The sequence below is a fragment of the Syngnathus typhle genome, linkage group LG2, assembly GCF_033458585.1.
Source record: "Syngnathus typhle isolate RoL2023-S1 ecotype Sweden linkage group LG2, RoL_Styp_1.0, whole genome shotgun sequence".
Classification (NCBI taxonomy): domain Eukaryota; kingdom Metazoa; phylum Chordata; class Actinopteri; order Syngnathiformes; family Syngnathidae; genus Syngnathus; species Syngnathus typhle.
The window spans coordinates 20,193,618-20,212,536 of NC_083739.1; the positions used below are offsets into that span (position 1 = coordinate 20,193,618).

An 18,919-nucleotide genomic window follows, 5' to 3' on the forward strand; every position below is an offset into this window, starting at 1 on the left:
AATCTACTTCAGTTCCCTGAGGTACGAGAGAGCATTGTTAGGTTGAGGGACTTTCTCTGCTCTGTCTGATGCCAGCTTGTCCTGGTTTTAGATCTGCAACAAAATAACAGAAAGAACAACCAATATAATTGAAACATGACTTCATTTGTTTTAGGTAATTGATCAAGTAACTGTTTGCTCTGTGCTTCAACAGCTTAAATATCCGTTGAATACACAATCGAGTAATGTGGTAATAGACGCAGCAGCATCTGTGTTTTTGACTATATTCAAAATCTGATGGTCTAAATCCTCTGTTATAGCATACTTAATTTTGTTGCAAACTGGCTCAAATATTAATTGGTTATCGAATTGGTGAACAACTCAATACAACATTGTATTTCAGAACAGGAGTGGACATTAGTCAGTAACATATGACTTACTCAGGAAGTATATTTAATCAGTTATACTTGCTGAACCTTTTCATCCGGACCTCGTATCCTTGGAAGCTGGGTGGGCTTGCTGATAGATGACCTTTTGATTCGATTCCACTGTCCTGCTCCCTGGTTTGAACATCACAGCATGCAGTTAAAGTATGTTGTTCCATTTTCAAAGGTCTAAATGCTTAGACTTTGAGCTCAGTACTCGGTATCAATCATTTTTTTATGTTTATTAAAATGCTGTCTCATTGATACTGCAATGGCAAATTAAAGAGCAGATGGACTGTCACAGCGCTTCATTAAAATTATTGTGACTCAAGTCACATAATGTACCTGAATAGAGGCTAGGACATGCACTTCCCCTAATTGTCACAAATATGTATGTATGTTCATCGCCACTGTGTAAAACAATATACAGAGTAGGTGCAAAGCTGTATGCAACGCCTTCGGTGTACTACTGTAATACCTGGCTCAAGTCACAACATTTAATCATTTATGACAAACAGGCCTAAGAGTGACAAACCTTGAATTAGGATCTGCTTGACTTTGGAGAAATACCAACAAGTATTAGCTTTTCCCATTGACCTGTCACACAGCCTTTTTCATTTTTTAATGTTTCAACTCTGTTTCCCATCATTTCTAAAACGATCGATCGAAACAAGCTTTGCCCTTTTTCTGCATCGTTTGTCACTAATTTACCCATCAACGCTCTCTTTTCCACTCTCATTTTTATCCACGTTTACCCCCGACCCCCACTCGCTCGCGACAGCTCAATAAATCGCTTGTATGCTTGACCTCGAAAATGTTTTCACATGTAAATGGGGGTTTCAAACTGGGGAATAATGAAGACCATGAATTGACCTGAAACACATTTAAAACAAGGACTGATGCAATAATTGCCAACCAGGGTGCCTTGAGGTAGCATCTGGTGTGCTTCAGAAAATTATTCAATTATGGTTTATTTGTCCTATAATTGGTATTTATATACTTTTGTTCATCTACCAACATCCACTACATTCAACAGTGAATAATTTAATCTGTGAGTAGATTGAATCAACATCATTATGTCAATTTTCACTTTAGTCATGTAAAATGCGTGCCTTGGCTCAACAAACACCATGTTAATTTGGAGATAATATTAAAAGTTATGACATTTATTGACAGACCACTTATTGTGATCAGTGCACATTTATATACTTCATCTTCTCGATTTACCATTTTGCTTTCTTGCCTTTTCCAAAAATGAGCTAAAGGTTGGCTTTGTTTATGTGGACAAGGATTTTACCATTGTTGTGGATGAAAACATTTTGGTAACCAAGTGGGAAACGTCTGCATATATACAGTGAAGAGTGAAATAAAGAAGATGCATATATGGGGACTAATTTCCTGCTTCAATCATCTTTTTTGCAGTGGAATTCCAGGAAAGAAGTGTGGGGTCATTATCCTAACTGCTGAGGAGCTCAGCAACTGCAGGGTCAGTAGCCAAACATACGTGCACTCAAACACCCCTCTATGCAAACACTTGAGCTGTGCCCCAATAATAGGATACACACATATACACACACGCACCCACAACTGCAGAAAAGTTTTAATGGTCCCAACTTTTGAGAGGAGTGTGAACTGTGACAAATGAGCTGGAGTTCGACATGTAAATCACTTAGTCAGGGCTCAAGTGTACATTTTTTCCCCGGCTATGATGGTAATATAAATGTCAAATTCCAGACAGTGTTGATCCACCCATACATGGTATGAATGATTTAATGATACTGCTATAGTTATTTGTTTTCAAACAGCAGTGGTAAAAAGAATTGAACTGCATCAGCATTGAGCGCAGGGGAAATTTGTTCTTGTGAACTCACGAATACCACGAGAATTCAGCTTGCACGCAAGGTTATTATAAATCCAATGGAAGTTAAAACTGAGGCTGGCATGGTCATCATCTGTTAAATAATTTCATAAACATAAACATGCAACTAATGCATTTTTGTTGACGGTGGGGATTGGGGTCAGGAGCGAGAGCACTGTGGATCAACACACACACACAAAATAATAGTTAGTGTGCTTTTAAAATACAGCATATATTTTTCAGCTTGATGATGAGGATCATAATGATTCGGGATTTGGTCACCAAATTAGCAGGTGCTTCGGGGGACACGAGACTAGATTTACGCTGACAGAAAAATGAAGTAACGCCTGTTATCGAGTGAACGTGTGCCAGTCTACCAAAATAGAGAAGCTTGTGTTATTCCCAGCCATTGCCATTCATATAATATATGGATCGTAACTTCAGCTATCGGGAGTATCTATTGAAATTAAAACGGAACGCTCAATTTACAGTACATTTGACACGTGTCATTGGCGTGTCTGCACTTGTCCAGTTGTTCCCATTAAAAAAGGAGCACTGACAGGATATTTGGGACCAGCCCACTTATACTGTAGTCAGATTGATCTGATTCATATTATTATTTAACCATGTATGATTGTATCTTTTTTTTAGATGCGGACAACTTTGAAATAAAACTGGCATGTAACACAGAGATAAAGTGACAAGCGACCCAAACCCAACAGGAATGTTGTGTATTCCATGTCCATACTTGTAGTATGTGGACACTGATAAATCCAAATGCAATGAATTCTATATTTATTCATGGACAATCTTTCCAGACGATCCTTCTACCATACCAAGGATCTAAAAACAACAGACCTAATAAACCAGTGTCTCATTAATAGATGTAACCACTCATAAATATGCATGAGGCTATTCCCCATTCCTCCATGACTATATTACAGATGATCCATGATAAAATGTGCTTCTCCCTCTGATAAAATGCATACTTTAAGTGAAACACTGGCCTGAATTCTCCATGTAATATATGCAGTCATTATGAAGATGAGGCTTGACTCCTTGCCGACTTGGGATTTTGCATCTCCATTATACAAGTTTACTACGACAATTGCTTTGCATTCAGATGGGGTGTTGTGTTATAAATTACTTTGTCTGTGTCACAAAAAGCTGTAGTCTGGAATAATAAGATGTGCAACACCGCAGGTTGCTGCCTTCAAAATTAAATTGCATCTTAAATGATATTTTCATCAAGCCTTATTTGTCTTCCCTCACAGGATATTGCTACTATGCAGTTGTGTGCCAACAAGCTGGATAAGAAAGATTTTTTTGGCAAGTCAGACCCCTTCCTGGTTTTCTATCGCAGCAACGAAGATGGAACGTGAGTCTGAAAAGCCTCATGGGTTACTATTAGCCTGTGAAAATAAATGATTCTGGTTTACATTAATTATGATGCTATTTGTGGATATCTGGGATGTGTGATTGAAGTGTTCCTTTTGTTTTGACAAGCAGTTTATCATTCAGTCACGCAGGCAGATGACATATTTTTGCAGGTTTACATGACTACTGTCAAGTTAACAAAATTGAATTCCAGTTTCATTTTTAAACAACTTAATACAAGATATTTGTAACAAAAAACATTACTTGGTGGTTCCAAAGTCTATTTTCTCATTCTTTCAGTTGGAGAGGCAGACATTTTCTCACAATTTACTGGAATCATGCACAGTGGTTATATATTTTATTTGCAGGAGTTAATACTGTGGAGTTGAAGTACTTTACCCTTTGCTTTTTGGGGGCTACCCAAACAGTGTTGTCATCTAAATAGCAGTCATATGTAAAATATTATAAATTATTCAAAGAAAGCTTGAGGAAATTCTTTGAGGACTCTGGTAATGAAAAAGCTGTGTGGATAAACAATTTTCACATTACTTCCATCTGGTTTTACTTGTGTGTCATTCTTATTCAAATAACTTCTTGAAGCTTGGTTCTTTGTCCAAGCAGAACCCCATCTGCCCATGTCCTCCAGACAAACTGACGGAGAAACATCCCTATAAATGCTGTGTAATTATCATCAAAAATGCAAATGAGCACTGTTTTGCCTCGTCTGTGTGTTTCTCAAAGTGTTTTCCATTTTTCTGGCAGATTCACCATCTGCCATAAAACAGAGGTGATCAAGAACACGCTGAACCCAGTGTGGCAGCCCTTCACCATCCCTGTTCGAGCTCTCTGCAACGGCGACTATGACAGGTCAGAAAACAGCTGCCCGAGTCATGCATAAATGCATGCAAGAATTGCATAGTGAAATGTTGGCTGTTTTGATCGTCCATGTATTTTATGCGTGAATCATTCCCCCTATATAAACTGACATAGGAACCCTGAATACACCGGGAGTTGATGACATCACCTGTTGCCGGGGCGGTCAGAATAATGCCAGCAGTCGGTCATTTTGTCCCGGGGACCAGCGCCGGTGTTATTGAGATCGCCTCGGTTTCCACTCCACACTCTGTATTACATTGACATTCCGAGTGTGCCGAGCAGATGTGATAGCCACTTGCGGGCAGGTGCGCACTGCATATACTTAATACCTTTCACGGCTCCTGTCTAACTGCACTTGTCCTTGTGGGAATAAGATCATCGTATTAAATACCTAAAAGTGTGAGCATTGGATTACGATGCATGGCATTTCAAATTTTTCTCAGCGCCAGTAAAATAAAACAGCAATCCTCAGATGATGCAAATCTTTCAACATGTGATATAAACCGGGTGCTTCTATCACGTTGCCCTTTTTTTCCCTAGCCAGTATATCTCAAAAAGCAGTGGATAGTAGAATTACTGGAGGCTATTACTGGCATATTTTACAGTTGGTGCTCTCATGAGACACCACTACTTTACACGTGGGAATAAAATTAAATGTTAATGTGTGAGCTGAGTAACACTTATGATCGTATTACTATAGTAGCCCTGAAGTGATAAACACAAAAGCAACAGCAAAAAACATGAAAACAAATATTAAAAAAGAAAAAAGCTCATAAAAAATAAATAAAATCTAATCAGCAAATAAACAGCAAATAAAAATCTCACAAATACAAAAATACTGAACTCCTCATCAAACAGGTCTCATTTTGAAGAAAGCACATTTTACGGAATAATTTCATGGTCAAAGACGAACGGTGCATATGGTCAATTAAGTCGGCCCTCTTTTCCGATCAGCCATAAGTCAGATCCCAGCACGCACCAACCGCGTTCGGTATGAAAATGTCGTTGTGGTTGGTCATTTGTTTACAATTAGCTTCCCAACATGATTTTTTCTTCATTTTATGTTGTGTTAAGTTATCTGTTTTCATTTTCTGCACTTCAGGGCAACTGTAGCTTACAGTGAAAATGCACAATTAAATGGAATGGATAAATAGTCTACACAATTCAAAATAAACTTAACAACTGAAATAAAAATGTTGTTGGCAGCCACAGCAAAAAAATCTGTTTTTTTTCTCACACAGTTGCCTAGCCTGTTGTTGCTAGGCAACACAGGACAGGGCTCTCCACTGCCCCACATCAAGGGGAAAGGGCAAATTCCACAGGGACACTGTCAGTAACATCAACCCCAACTGTATAAGTATCGTGAATTTCATTATATTCATTTTGCAATCGATGTGAAAACCATGTCTCACCCAAGTGCCATCACAACAGTGTACAAGAAAATTCAGCCATATGTCCCTTGGAAAGCTTCCTCTGTCAAATTTATATCTGCAGTGGAACTTTTCGACTATATTTCTACAAGGAGTGCATGGGAACATAATATTGATAACCCAAAATGAAAACAATACATCAACTAGTGGATAAACACTGGGCTCAGGATGTATAATATACGTATGATGACTGCTAGACTCAAAACACCTTCATTAATTAGAGCTGTACCATTCATCTGTTTATTACAAGGGATTGATAATCATGAGCTGATCCACAGTGCTCACTTTTTGGGAGCTTAAGATCAGGGGATGCTTTGAGAATAATTGTCAATTTTTGTCTATGTGAAGCTATGTGTATTATATTTTCCTAATAAATCATCAGCATTCTGCCAGGCTGTTTTTTTTTCTTTCCTGCACTTGGGTCTACCATTTACTTCTATGTGAAGATAACATATTTGTAAAAGTTTAAAAGGCAAGGGTTTTGAAATAACAATGAATTGTTACGGCCATTTTTTCTGCGCTGCCAGTCGTGTTGTTTCAGTGAAGCACCCTGTCTGCTTTCTAGTGCCAGCAGGCGCTGCATTTTTAATATTCAGCAGTGTTGCAATTCATATTTAACTTTATATCTGCTGGCAGAGAAACACATTGTTGAATCATTGAATTGCATTGGCACACTCATAAATACTACTATGTTCTCTATTTTAGGACTGTAAAAATAGACGTCTATGACTGGGATCGAGACGGAAGGTAAAGTCATGTTACGTCACTGTCAACCTCAGTTATCAGTATTCCATTTTAATATTTTCTAGATAAGTTCTTTTTCATTTCACAATGTAATAATATTACATTTATGTCACGTGTTTCTAACCTTTGATGTTCTACATTCTCGCTAATGTCTCATAATTAATTGCTGTGACTGCACATGTATGCTGAGCTGACTGCTTCCTAGTGCTTAATTAGAATGATTTGATTTGTTATACATTCAAGACGTTATAAATCGTCACTTTGGTCATTTTGTCCTTCGAACAAGATCATACATTTTGTGATTTACAAAAAGTCATTGTAATCCTTAATTTTCTATTTTGAAACCATTCACGACTGCCGGCAGACAGGTCATTCAATAGGGTCTGAACTTTCTTGTTTCTCCACCTCAGTGTTTTTTTTTCCGTCAGAATGCGCACAGGAGCACGTGTTTTTAAACGCTACTTTACTGAGGCCATGTCTGCTGTGTGGCTGGTGTGTTTTGTGGTAATGAAGTTTATTATAGCGCAGCAAATTACAGGGCCTCGGAGAAAGAAGGTGATGTGCTTATTTATTTACATGACACATAACAGTGATTACTTTAGAAACTACTGCCCACTCCATATCGGCTTCTAAACTTTAGCTCAAACACTAAACACATTAATTATTACCATAGTCTTTCTGTGTGTGTGTATTAACCTCATTCCAACCTATCTTACTTGTATTTCTGTATCCTTATGACTGGAACATAAACTCACATCATCACAATACACAAGGGGGTTATTCTGGCAGACCCACAGGAGGAGATGTGAATAGACTTGACACTTTGTCTCAGATGATGACATTTGGATTCATGCTTGCCCATGTGTGGGTGTGTGTTTGCAGCCATGACTTCATTGGCGAGTTCACCACCAGCTACAGAGAGCTGTCCCGGGGACAGAACCAGTTCAACGTCTATGAGGTGAACTTGTTGAAATGTTATTCAAATGTTTTGGGACTGACACAGTTGCAACATTTGATTGTGGTAATAATTAGTAATATGCTGCAACACAATCTCTGAATGCTGGGAAAATTGTCTTTTGAAGTAAGAAAGCAAAGAACAAAAATGTAAACATCCATCTATTTTTTTCGCCCTCAAATTAGTTAAATTCGACGATTTATTCACGGGAAAATAATGAACACACTGAATGTTCATTTGGGTGAATCATCTGTGGATAACTATTGATGGGTGGTGATTTTATTAATGCATTTTTAAAATGAATCATCTTTATCAGATGTATTGAAATAATTTCTGTTTAAATTCATAGACAGCCATGATGATCATTGTTGCATTCATTTTCATTTTAAAACATTGTCCAGTGTATGATACTCATGTGCAGTAACCTCATATGCCCCTTTTTCGTTTCACGTACAGGTTTTAAATCCCAAGAAGAAGGGCAAAAAGAAGAAGTATGTCAATTCAGGAACTGTGAGTTTTTCCACTTCCCCTGTACTTGCCTGTGTATAAGGTGGCAGGCAGCAGCTATGAGGACTTGGGCTTTGAAGCCACAAATTCAAGTCCCGCTGTTGTCAAACTAGAATAATGGCAACTAGTTTTTGGAGTGGTGCTGGTTTGGTTGATGTCTACTGTTGAGGTCCCCTTGAGGCAGGCAACGCAAGCCACAAGCTGAACTGGTGCAACATGTTTTGCACACCTCTTTCACTCTGATTGTCTCCTTGCGTTCCTGTATTTGTGATCTGGTTCCGTGTGTGGTTTGTAACACAAAAATATACAGCAAAGCGTAACTTCAATTTCCCCTTGTCACAGTATGATAAATTGAAATTAAATTGGAATTAGTGGCTTCTCATTGGTATTTTTTATGTTACTCACACCAAATATTTTATGTCTTTTTCTCCCAATGTCTGCTACGCCCTCTGGCAACTTGTATGTGTTTGTCCCTTCCCATTGGCATGAATATGGCTCCGTTTTCATTTGTGTGTGTGTGTGCGTGCATGTGTCTGTGTACACACAAGGTAACTCTGCTGTCCTTCAAAGTGGAGTCTGAGTACACCTTTGTGGATTTCATCCGAGGAGGGTGAGTGGAATTAATGATTAGCCCGCTCTCACAGCGTCAATGCCACCCAGTTGTGTGCACAAGTGCGTACGTGTGTGTACTTTGACACACCAAAAGCTTTGTGAGCATCAGACTGAATTGATATTGACTGACAAAATTACACCTGAGGAATTTTGCACTCCTAATTCTCTTGTATGTATTCAGGTCATTATTCTCTTATAATTGAGTATTTTGTTTGCCAGAAAGTAGTAGGACGAATATTGTGAAATGAGCACCTAAAATCTGATCACCTTCTGTTTTGTTGTTTTGCCTATATGTACAATCCTTAGCAAGTTTATTAGAATATTTTTTTTATATTTTTGTTGTGAATGCATCAGTTCGTAGAGGTTCTTTAACCAAATTACATTTTACAGTGTAATAATGATTGTTATCCATTAATGTTCACATGCACTACTGTATAATATTTCCTGCATGTACATTGACTTGTGTTTTTTGTTGTTTCTTCACTTTTGGGGTGAATTTTATGTGCACCAGGACGCAGCTGAACTTCACTGTTGCTATAGACTTTACAGCATCAAATGGTAAGATTCTTAAGGCCCTTTCACGTTGCATCTTGAATCAAAAAAAAAAATTCAATTTAGGCGAGCGCCATGATGACATCTTGGTGCATTCGATTCGAGAGTTGGTGGAGAAGTAATTTTGAAGTGAGAATAGCACAAGATTTTTGAAAATGCCGCGTGACATAGTAAAAAGGGAAACTGGTCCCTGCTCATCCATCCTCGTACACCTCAAAGCAGCTCTGATGGCTAATGGTTGGGTCTAAACTCAAATTTAAAATTTCTGTCGTGCCATTAGAGTCTGATAAACTCATCCTTTGCTGCTCATCTCCCTCCTCTTCCTCTTTCATCTAAGCAAATCCAGGGTTTTTCATTGAAACAGTGACAAACACTGCGGCCTACTTTGTTATGATGTCAAGGCTTCCAAACATATGGGCAAGCGCTGTCTTGCATCCCTTTGCAGTTTGAAGCCTTATATGTACAGCCTAATACAGCCTGAGAATCTGATTTGAAGAAGGGATTCATTGTCTTTAACCAATAGAATTACTACGGAGGTTTTTCAGAAAGCTGTGATTTCCGGATTTTAATTTTTTACTATTCATGTTCACATAGGTCATTAAATGCTAATTAATTTAACTCAAATTCTGAACAAGTAATGTGCAGTTTATTTATATTTAATAATCTTTGAAGTTCATATTACATTATTCAGTTTGTTAATCATTGATCACCCTCATGAATAGACATCCATTTGTAAACTCGTATCGCTGTTGAACTTGTTAAATAGAGTGTGATGATTTCAAATTCAATATTTTATATGATCTGGCTATTATGCATACATTTTTTTTCAGTAGAGGCGGTTGTAGTGCCTCTTATAGGTATGAAGTGTGTCGTATGTTTTTTCTGTTTCTTAATTAGTACCTAAATTAGACATAAGAGGAAGCAACATATCTTGTCAAACATTCATTTTATGATATCTGAAAGCAAGCGATTACGCCGGTGATCTTTTTCCTTCTCTTTGTTTTGTTTTGTTTTGTTTGCCTCTGCAAGGTAATCCATCGCAGCCCACCTCCCTCCACTATATGAGCCCCTACCAGATGAATGCATATGCCATGGCCCTGAAAGCAGTGGGTGAGATTATCCAGGACTATGACAGTGACAAGCTCTTTCCTGCCTATGGCTTTGGCGCTAAGCTGCCCCCTGATGGCAAAATCTCCCATGCTTTCCCACTGGTAAGAAACACACCATTTCATATCACCTGCAGAGGACAAACACACACGTATACACTCACACACAGCACACCCGTAGCACGATGTGGTTGGGACCGGGAGTTGTTGCGACAACAGCTGGCTAACAAGTTGTGCTCATCTGCCTGCCAGCAGGAATCGCTCAGCACCCTTTCGCCTTGCAACTTGTGTCCTTCCGCTTGGCTCTCCAGACAGCCCTTACTTTGTCACCAAAATACTTTTGACCTACAGAATAGGATTGCCTTACGTATATGCATAAATGAATACTGGACAAGTAGACAATACATTACAAAACAGGAAATAATGCAGAGCAGAATGCGAGATTAGCCAAGGAACAGTACAGGAGAAGCTCGTATCTTGAACGCAACCTATTTCAGGATGCCAGTTGCCCATCATCATCACACATAGAATCCGGCACGTCACACACATTTTTGCTGCCAGCCAACGTCACAGAGGGCCATCACGACTGAGTCAAGGATATAAATCCCCAATCACAAGAAATTAACAACAAATTAAATTTGAATTTATCCTGAGATGGGATTTGGTGAAGAAGAAAGGTTGCAAACCTGGTTAAAGTAAAGAAAAATGTAACTTTACATCCGATTTTCATACTGTTTTTTCTTTAGTGAGCCAATAAAATGATGTGGCAGGCTAAAACTGCTCCCCCGGCCTTGAGTTTTACACCTTTACTTTAGATGCTCATTGAGCACACATCATGATTTGCTGAAGTCGTGGTATTCTCTCCTGAAATTCACAATTTTATTCTCTTTGTGTCATGCACTATAAAGTAAGAGTTTCAGAATCATTTGGATGGTGTAAAAATTCATGCATTTATGTTATAACCGCACAGACAACTTTTATTCTGTGTTCATTGGATTGCTTTACAAACACGATTGCTGCAATTTATTTGGATTGATTCTCTTTGCTTAAAAGCCTCTTCGCTTTTGCCCACAGTTTGAGAGCAATACGTTACATATACTATGTACTATGAATATGAGGAAAAAAAGACAAGACCTTAACTCTGATTTAAAGGTGTTGTCTTTCATAATGCATTGCTTTGTTTTTCAGGGTAGCAATAATGATAATCCAAACTGCGTGGGCATCGATGGCGTCATGGAGGCCTACTTCCAGAGCCTAAGAACTGTACAGCTCTATGGACCTACCAACTTTGCACCTGTCATAAACAAAGTGGCAAAGTGAGTGTTTGCCGAGGGTTTAGAACTAAATGACATTTATAATACAATTGCAATTGTATTTATTGATCTTCCTCTAAACTCAATTAAATTTAGTTGGGCAAATGAAAAGCAGAGGAGGAATATTTTTGGGGGGTCATAAACCCTTGATCACATGTATGCAATTCTGTTAAAGACTGAGATTATTGTAGACTCGTGTGCATAGTTATTTTATAGTCTGTCTTTTCGCCAAAGTATCTGTGTGTGTGCGTGTGTGTGTTTGCGTGCGTGTGTGTGTGTGTGTGTGTGTGTGTGTGTGTGTGTGTGTGTGTGTGTGTGTGCGTGTGTGTGTGTGTGTGCCAGCTGTGCATCAGAGATAACAGATGGCTCGCAGTACTTTGTCCTGTTGATGATCACAGATGGAGTCATATCTGACATGGTCCAAACCAAAGAGGCCGTGGTCAATGTGAGTAAACACACATGTTTGTGCAGGCACGTTTCCAACGCATTTCTTTGGCTTGCATTCACTTCTAACAGATTTACCATATGTGACTGATAATTCGACCCATGTCAATCCCATATGCAATATTTCACTTCATGAAACCTCTGTTTACAGTTTTTATATTTTATATAGCCAAAGAGCCTAACAGCCTGTGCTCATGAGGATTGAATACAAATGTATGCATAAAATATTACTTTTGTTGATGTGAGACATATCTGTCATACCTGTCCTTCAATTGCCCTTTTCCTGCATTTCTGAATGGGGCAGAGACAGATTAATTGCGCCACCCTTTTGTAGTACAATATAAAACATTTTGCGTTTCCATTTTGTCTTGCCAGTGTGATTGTCATTTATGCCACAATGTATGTGTCACTGCTTTGGATTTTCATGCGGTCTTTCTTTTGTGCTGTCTCCTGTGCAGGCAGCATCACTCCCACTGTCTATAATCATCGTAGGTGTAGGGCCCGCTGAGTTTGATGGTGAGTATTACAGGGTCGGGATATGACTGGAAAAAAATCATGAGTGACAAGTTTTAATATTTATGACTATTTCTAAAGAACTAGTGGCGCTGGTTAAAGCGGAAGTCCAATTTTTTCTTGAAGATAATGTGTTCTATGCCCCCGCACTAGTCTAAAGACAACATTTTGATTAGTATCGTGTATGTGGAAGATGAATTACGCAGCACAATCCTTCTGAATCCTTATCCTTCTCAAAGGGCTGCCATTTTGCCACTTAAAATGACATCACAGTGCTCAAGCGCTCAAGTAAGGACCGTCACATGACCAAAGCCAGAAAATAGGTGAGCCATGTCTTTACTTGAGCCCTAAGGCACTGTGATGTCATTTCCATTTCTAGCAGGATTTCTTGATTTCCTTTTGCGTGCAGGCAGAATGGGTTTCTTTCCCACTCGCTGACATTGTGAATGTTCGTGTGAATAGTCGTCTGCCTCTATATATACCCTGTAATTGACTGTCCACCAGTCCAGCCTGTCCAGGCTCCAGTCTGTCTTTCACCCGAAGTCAGCTTCGATAGGCTCCAGCTCTCTGCAACACTAACCAGTATAATCAATATAGACAGGGATGGCGCTACACTGGAGCTCGAGGGGCATCGGAAATCGACATAGCTCCTGGAGCATTTGAGTTAATATTCTAAAATACTGTATATTTATAAATTATTTTCTTATCCCCAGTATGTATCTGCATAGCTCTCGTTTAGCCTCGGGAAAGAAATACATTCTGGTGCTCTGCTTGAGTGTAGAGAATAGATGGATGGAATAGAAAAGATAATATTTCACACCCTAAATCCATGCAAAGATTCCCAGCGGGAGAAAGGAATCCAAAGCGGTGTTGACTTGTAGTGATTAGTTGCGGTTGTGAAGATATAATTGGCAATTCTGCCAGAGAGAAAAGGGAGGAAAGTGATCGATCTTTTCTGTTGACTTTGCTTTCTCCACAACTCCCTCTCCATGGTTCACCGAGGTTTTATTTTAAGGCAATGCCAATACGTTTGTTGGTAAACACGGGTGCCATCAATTGATATGTTCAATTCATTCCAGCATGAAGCCTTGAGTTAGTGTAGTTTAATGTCAAACCCTGGCTTGCCATCAGCTATGAACCTTTAGCTGATGCTACGGTTCAATGATGTGTGACGATTTAAACCTCAGCCTGGGTTGGATTGTCCTTTATTCTTTTCTAATTTAAAAATCCAATATCAGGATTAATAGTGAATGGAATGCAGTCAGCCGTGGTTGAAGGTCACATGTGCTACCTGTGTGTGTGTGTCTCGACATACATTATATTCAATACTCATACTGACTCATACTGAGTTCCAATTGTAAGAGATGCCTCTAGCGCTCTGGCATGGTTGCATGGATGTGTTTGCTTGGCTGAACGCATTGTGTTGAGCAGCCATTCTGCAATCGGCAACGTGCACTCTGACAACAACAAGGATGTGAATGCCTTCATTGCGAAGAAGATAGATCTGTCATGCCATCATCAAGTATCAGGACTACAGACATACCGAAAAACAAACGGGGCATTGAGTGGCTTTTTCAGTGTACCTCACGTTATGATCAGTGAGCATATACTATGACCTTTGACATCTTTCCATTGCAGTGTTTCATTTCCAGATGGGGCTTGACAGTACTGCAAATACAGTATGCATTCATTACATGTGAGATTGTGGTGGTTCTGCAATTGAGGACATCTGAACATATTTTCTCCAACAAGTACCCTCTTATTGTTAGCACAAATGTCTTATCGAAGCTCTCCCGCAGCTTCACATTTAAACTACTGGGCTTCTCAATTTCCGGACCTGTGATTTGAATTTGTGTCATCTTTGCAGGAGCTATGACATTTTTTGTTGCATAAAATGTTCTGTCCACACTCCACTCAACACCTTTCTCCTCATGTCGTTCCATTTCAGTAATTACAATGATCATTTTCATTTTCCCTCTCAGTGGCTCTGTTATTGAGTCATTCTTTCACTGTCTCTCTGCTGCTTTTAGCAATGGAAGAGCTGGATGGAGATGAGGTGAGAGTATCCTCCAGAGGGCGCCTCGCTGAGAGAGACATTGTGCAGGTACTCATCACCATTCCATTGAACTTGGCTGGGGAGATTTAAGCAGTAACAAAGAAGTGCATAGTGAAAGAAGGCTTCAATCAGCCTCTAAATTGGTTCCCTTCTTCCATTTAACTCATCTGCACGCTCTGAATTTTTTAGGACATACTAGTACTTGCACATGTCTTTTCCCCCAATTCTTCAACAAGTGTACTTATTTTGTTTGTCATATACGCACGCACGCACACACACACACACACACAAACACACACATTCCGAGCTCCATGAACGTGTGATGATGTCATCGTATTTCATTCATAAATATAACACCCTGTGGGACAATCCAAATCTCAATCTATATGGAAATAAATTTGTTGGACGAATATCATCAAAATATTTTTGAAATATGGCACAACTATGGAGCGTATGTGTGGATTGGCATGAATGACCAACCGATCGGGAGTGGAAGGCGGTCTCCAAGAGCCCTCTCCATAGCAGCTAACTTTATATTATCCACAAGAGGAGAACTTCTTGTTCTTTTTAAATGTACTTTCTATGTGCCAATGTGTCTGGTTTTCTTCTCGCAACGGCGCACAAAAGAAAGAGAACTTCACACACGCACACAGTTAAGCCTGTGCTTTGCGCTAGATGCGCTGAGCATGAAAATAAGGAGCTTCATTTTAAAAAATGCTGGTGATTTAAAGGTTTGGGCCATAATACTAGCCTAAAAGCGATCAGTAAATCAAAGTCAACCTCAACAACTGTGCTTAGACTGCCCCCGCTTTCGCCTCTGTCTACAGGTAAGAGATATTGTGCTAGAGCCACTGCCTATATATGGCATTAATAGCTCTAAGACACTAAAATAACACAGTGGTAGGAGGCATGTAAATTGAAAATAATAATAATGTAGCATTATATTAGATGTAAAAGTTCATATTATGTATATGGCTGCAAGTTAAAGTTTTGCTGACCTACATTCGCCCAGAATTTTAAGACTACATATATACATTAATCAAAGGCCTGCTTATTGACTGCACTATTTCTGCTCTCAGGCCAAAGCTATATTGGTATTGCCATCATGTTTCAGCATCAGGGCCCTTCCACATAACTGTCCGCTGTTTGTTATACAACTACAATCTCATTTGCATGCATGCTTCCAATTACCTTTAACCTTTCAATGAGAATAATTCTTTAAGACTTCGTGAGGAGATGTGAGATGTTGTTCACCGCTATTTTGAATGGGAGCACCTCTGACTTTCCCACCCACCGTAAATCACATAGTTGTCATTAGAGGAACAATCACGTGTTCTGCGACATGTATTTTATTTACAGGATTATCATAACATTGATTTTAGGGGGAATTTAGATTGACAGAAAATCGACCTGTAGTGAAACTGTTGTAGTGAGTCCAAGATATTTGGTTAAGACATTTTCATAACACATTGCAATCTGTGGGTTGTATAGAGTTTCAAACTGCATTCATTTTTTTATATTCCAGTATACACGGAGTATTAATCCACAAGGAGTGTTCATCACACTTTACTTTTTCTTACTTGCACTTTCACAATGAACAAACGCTGCATAGATCTATCAAATCGGTTGTTTTGGGGGTTGTGTACATTTTTGAAAGAATGAAAGAGTTTAGTGCGAAATCTGTTATGAGATGTCATTGATCGATCATGTCTCATTAAATTGGCCTATTAGTCAAAAAGCCAAGTGAGTGCAGAAAACAGCATTGTTTAATCATAATTAGTCCATACAAGTAATTGAACGTGGTCAATATGTTTTTGTTCCCTGCCTCTCCAGTTCGTTCCCTTCCGAGACTACGTGGACAGATCTGGAAACCAAGTCCTCAGTATGGCGCGGCTCGCGAAGGACGTCCTCGCTGAGATCCCCGACCAGCTTTTGTCCTTCATGAAGAGTCGAGGAATTGAACCAAGACCATGCATCTCTTCCTCGCCCCTTCCATAACAGCACAAAGTGATCCTGCCTGATTCCCCCTCCCTCCACCTAAAACTTTATCCTCCTTTTTGACACCTCCACTACCAACAGTGAAGTCACTCTGCCACGCAGTAGTGAACAAAAGCATCCTTCCTTCTCACCAGTCAAGTTCAAGCGCAGCAAAGCATTAACACCAAGTCCTGGCTTTACTTGCAAATGTGTACTACAACTTTGCATTATATTAATTCCTAATCATATATGAGATGATAGACATAAAATAAAAGCAGAAATTTGGGGGAGAGGGGGCGAGGAGCGCGGGATTGTAAATTCAAACTTTACAATATAAATTCACCTGAATCAAATAGAATTAGTAAACTATATGAATATCTAATTGTATCTTCATTCTTACAAATAAACACTTAGACACACACACTCGTAATTCGTTTTGCCACACCCACTCATCCTTTCGCTGCGTGAAGTGATGCAGATTTGCCCTCCCGCTGTTAGAGAAATGCCATTCTCCCTCTCTGGCTGCCCTGGAGAGAGGAAGTGGAGGAGGAGGAGGTGTAGAGAGTGAATTGAAAAGTGAGGCAGGTGCAAGAGAGCAAGGAGACAAGTGAGGAGGAATAAAGGAGTATTTGGAGACTTTGACTTGATGCCTGAAACGAGGATGGAGGATGTTGGATGATGGGAAGTGGGAATGACAATGAAGGTCACAAAAGGCACACATTTCTCTTTCTGACTGGCATTTTTGTGGGGAAGAGACGCTCCCTGGTGGACAAATGCACATTCTTTGAAAGGCAATAGACTTGAATCTGAGTGTAGATTGTCCTATGCATGCCTCCACTACTGTTTATCCATCCTCCACGACTTGATTGGGTGTCGGAAACTGAGCTGTGAACAAAGGTCGCCCACTTGTGACCATCATTTGTACCAGACAAGTATCTGTATTATGCATGCAAACTACTATGATCATCACAGACAGTAGTTAAAACAGTAGTGATGAAATGACTTAATACTAAGTCAAATTCAATCAACCAGGTGTATTTTTTAAAACGTATTTTTCAGCGTAAAGATGGTGGCTCAACAGGATGCTGTAAACATTCGTGCAAGTATATGAATCAATTTTAAAACCTTGTATTCTTGATAATATAAAAGATGTTGTCCTTGCGTCTCTTGCATGTTGGGAATAATTGTCTAAGTATTCCAAATAGTTTGATCACGGCTGTATTCTGACTTAAATTAGCCTGTGGTCTTTATTTAACAATAGAATACTTTTTTCTGTCTCATCATTGGCTTATGCACGAATAGAAATGCCCATACATAGATTTCTTGTACAGAAAATCAAGTTTTAATTCATTAGGTTATATGCTTGAAACCAAAACTGGTTTAGGCGCTCGGTAGCAAGACATAAAACTTTTTTATTCTGTGTAATGTTGAGTCTATATTGTATTTTGGTGTAATAAATGTTTGGACTGCTTAACTGGTCAAACCCAAAGTAATACATGTCTAGGTTTTTGATCAAATGGATGAACACGTGTGAAAATATGAAGGACCAAAAGTCCCAAAATAAAATAAATAAATACACCGTGGAATGTTTAATTTAAAATGTAATTATTAATTACATGTTAAATGTATTAATTAAATATTTATTATTCAAACATGGAATTAAATAAACCAAATAAATAAATAAAAACACTCAATAATTAACTTCACTATTAAATAGAAATAATTCAGTGTTTAATTTATTAATTCAATATAGAATTAAATATAGCACTGTGTCATTAATGAAATTTCCAATAATTAAAGGTAAATTATAAATATTATTTCTCTGTTTCATTGAAACACCCGTGTTGCAGAGTTTTATTTATTTAATCTGTCAAACTCTTCCATCGAAATTAGTGGGCGGGGCTCAAACCTGGCTAACTCAATCCTGTCTAATCCACTGCTTTAGCCTTGTGCGTGGTCATGGCGGCTACGACGCTGATTCAAACTAAAGTTATGTTTTTAATGTAGTGCTTCAAACTAGGGTTAAAGTTTCAGAGTAGGGTTTCAAACTAAAGTGAGCATTGCGAACTAGGGTTAGGGGTTTGCATGCAGTTTTAAACAACAGTTAAGGTTTCAAGTTAGGTTTAGGTTTTCAAACTTGTGTTAGAGTTAGGGTTTTATAGTAGGGTTTAAAACTAGGGTTAAGGTCTCAAACT

At 38.9% G+C, this 18,919-nt stretch overlaps 1 protein-coding gene across 2 annotated transcripts in view; it reads left to right on the forward strand.

Annotated features, from left to right (window-relative positions):
* cpne9 (copine family member IX) overlaps window positions 1-18,198 on the forward strand; it is a 49,723-nt gene extending 31,525 nt beyond the window's left edge. For both annotated transcript variants that reach the window (XM_061272866.1, XM_061272865.1), the window contains 14 exons: window positions 1,827-1,890; window positions 3,537-3,640; window positions 4,402-4,506; window positions 6,651-6,692; window positions 7,572-7,647; window positions 8,101-8,154; window positions 8,700-8,761; window positions 9,275-9,321; window positions 10,345-10,526; window positions 11,610-11,737; window positions 12,077-12,179; window positions 12,637-12,694; window positions 14,722-14,795; window positions 16,581-18,198. In XM_061272866.1, the coding sequence (XP_061128850.1) occupies window positions 1,827-1,890; window positions 3,537-3,640; window positions 4,402-4,506; window positions 6,651-6,692; window positions 7,572-7,647; window positions 8,101-8,154; window positions 8,700-8,761; window positions 9,275-9,321; window positions 10,345-10,526; window positions 11,610-11,737; window positions 12,077-12,179; window positions 12,637-12,694; window positions 14,722-14,795; window positions 16,581-16,745 (1,264 nt within the window). In that variant the 3' untranslated portion in view covers window positions 16,746-18,198. The remainder of the gene's footprint in view (window positions 1-1,826; window positions 1,891-3,536; window positions 3,641-4,401; window positions 4,507-6,650; window positions 6,693-7,571; window positions 7,648-8,100; window positions 8,155-8,699; window positions 8,762-9,274; window positions 9,322-10,344; window positions 10,527-11,609; window positions 11,738-12,076; window positions 12,180-12,636; window positions 12,695-14,721; window positions 14,796-16,580) is intronic.
* The last annotated feature ends 721 nt before the right edge of the window (window positions 18,199-18,919 follow it).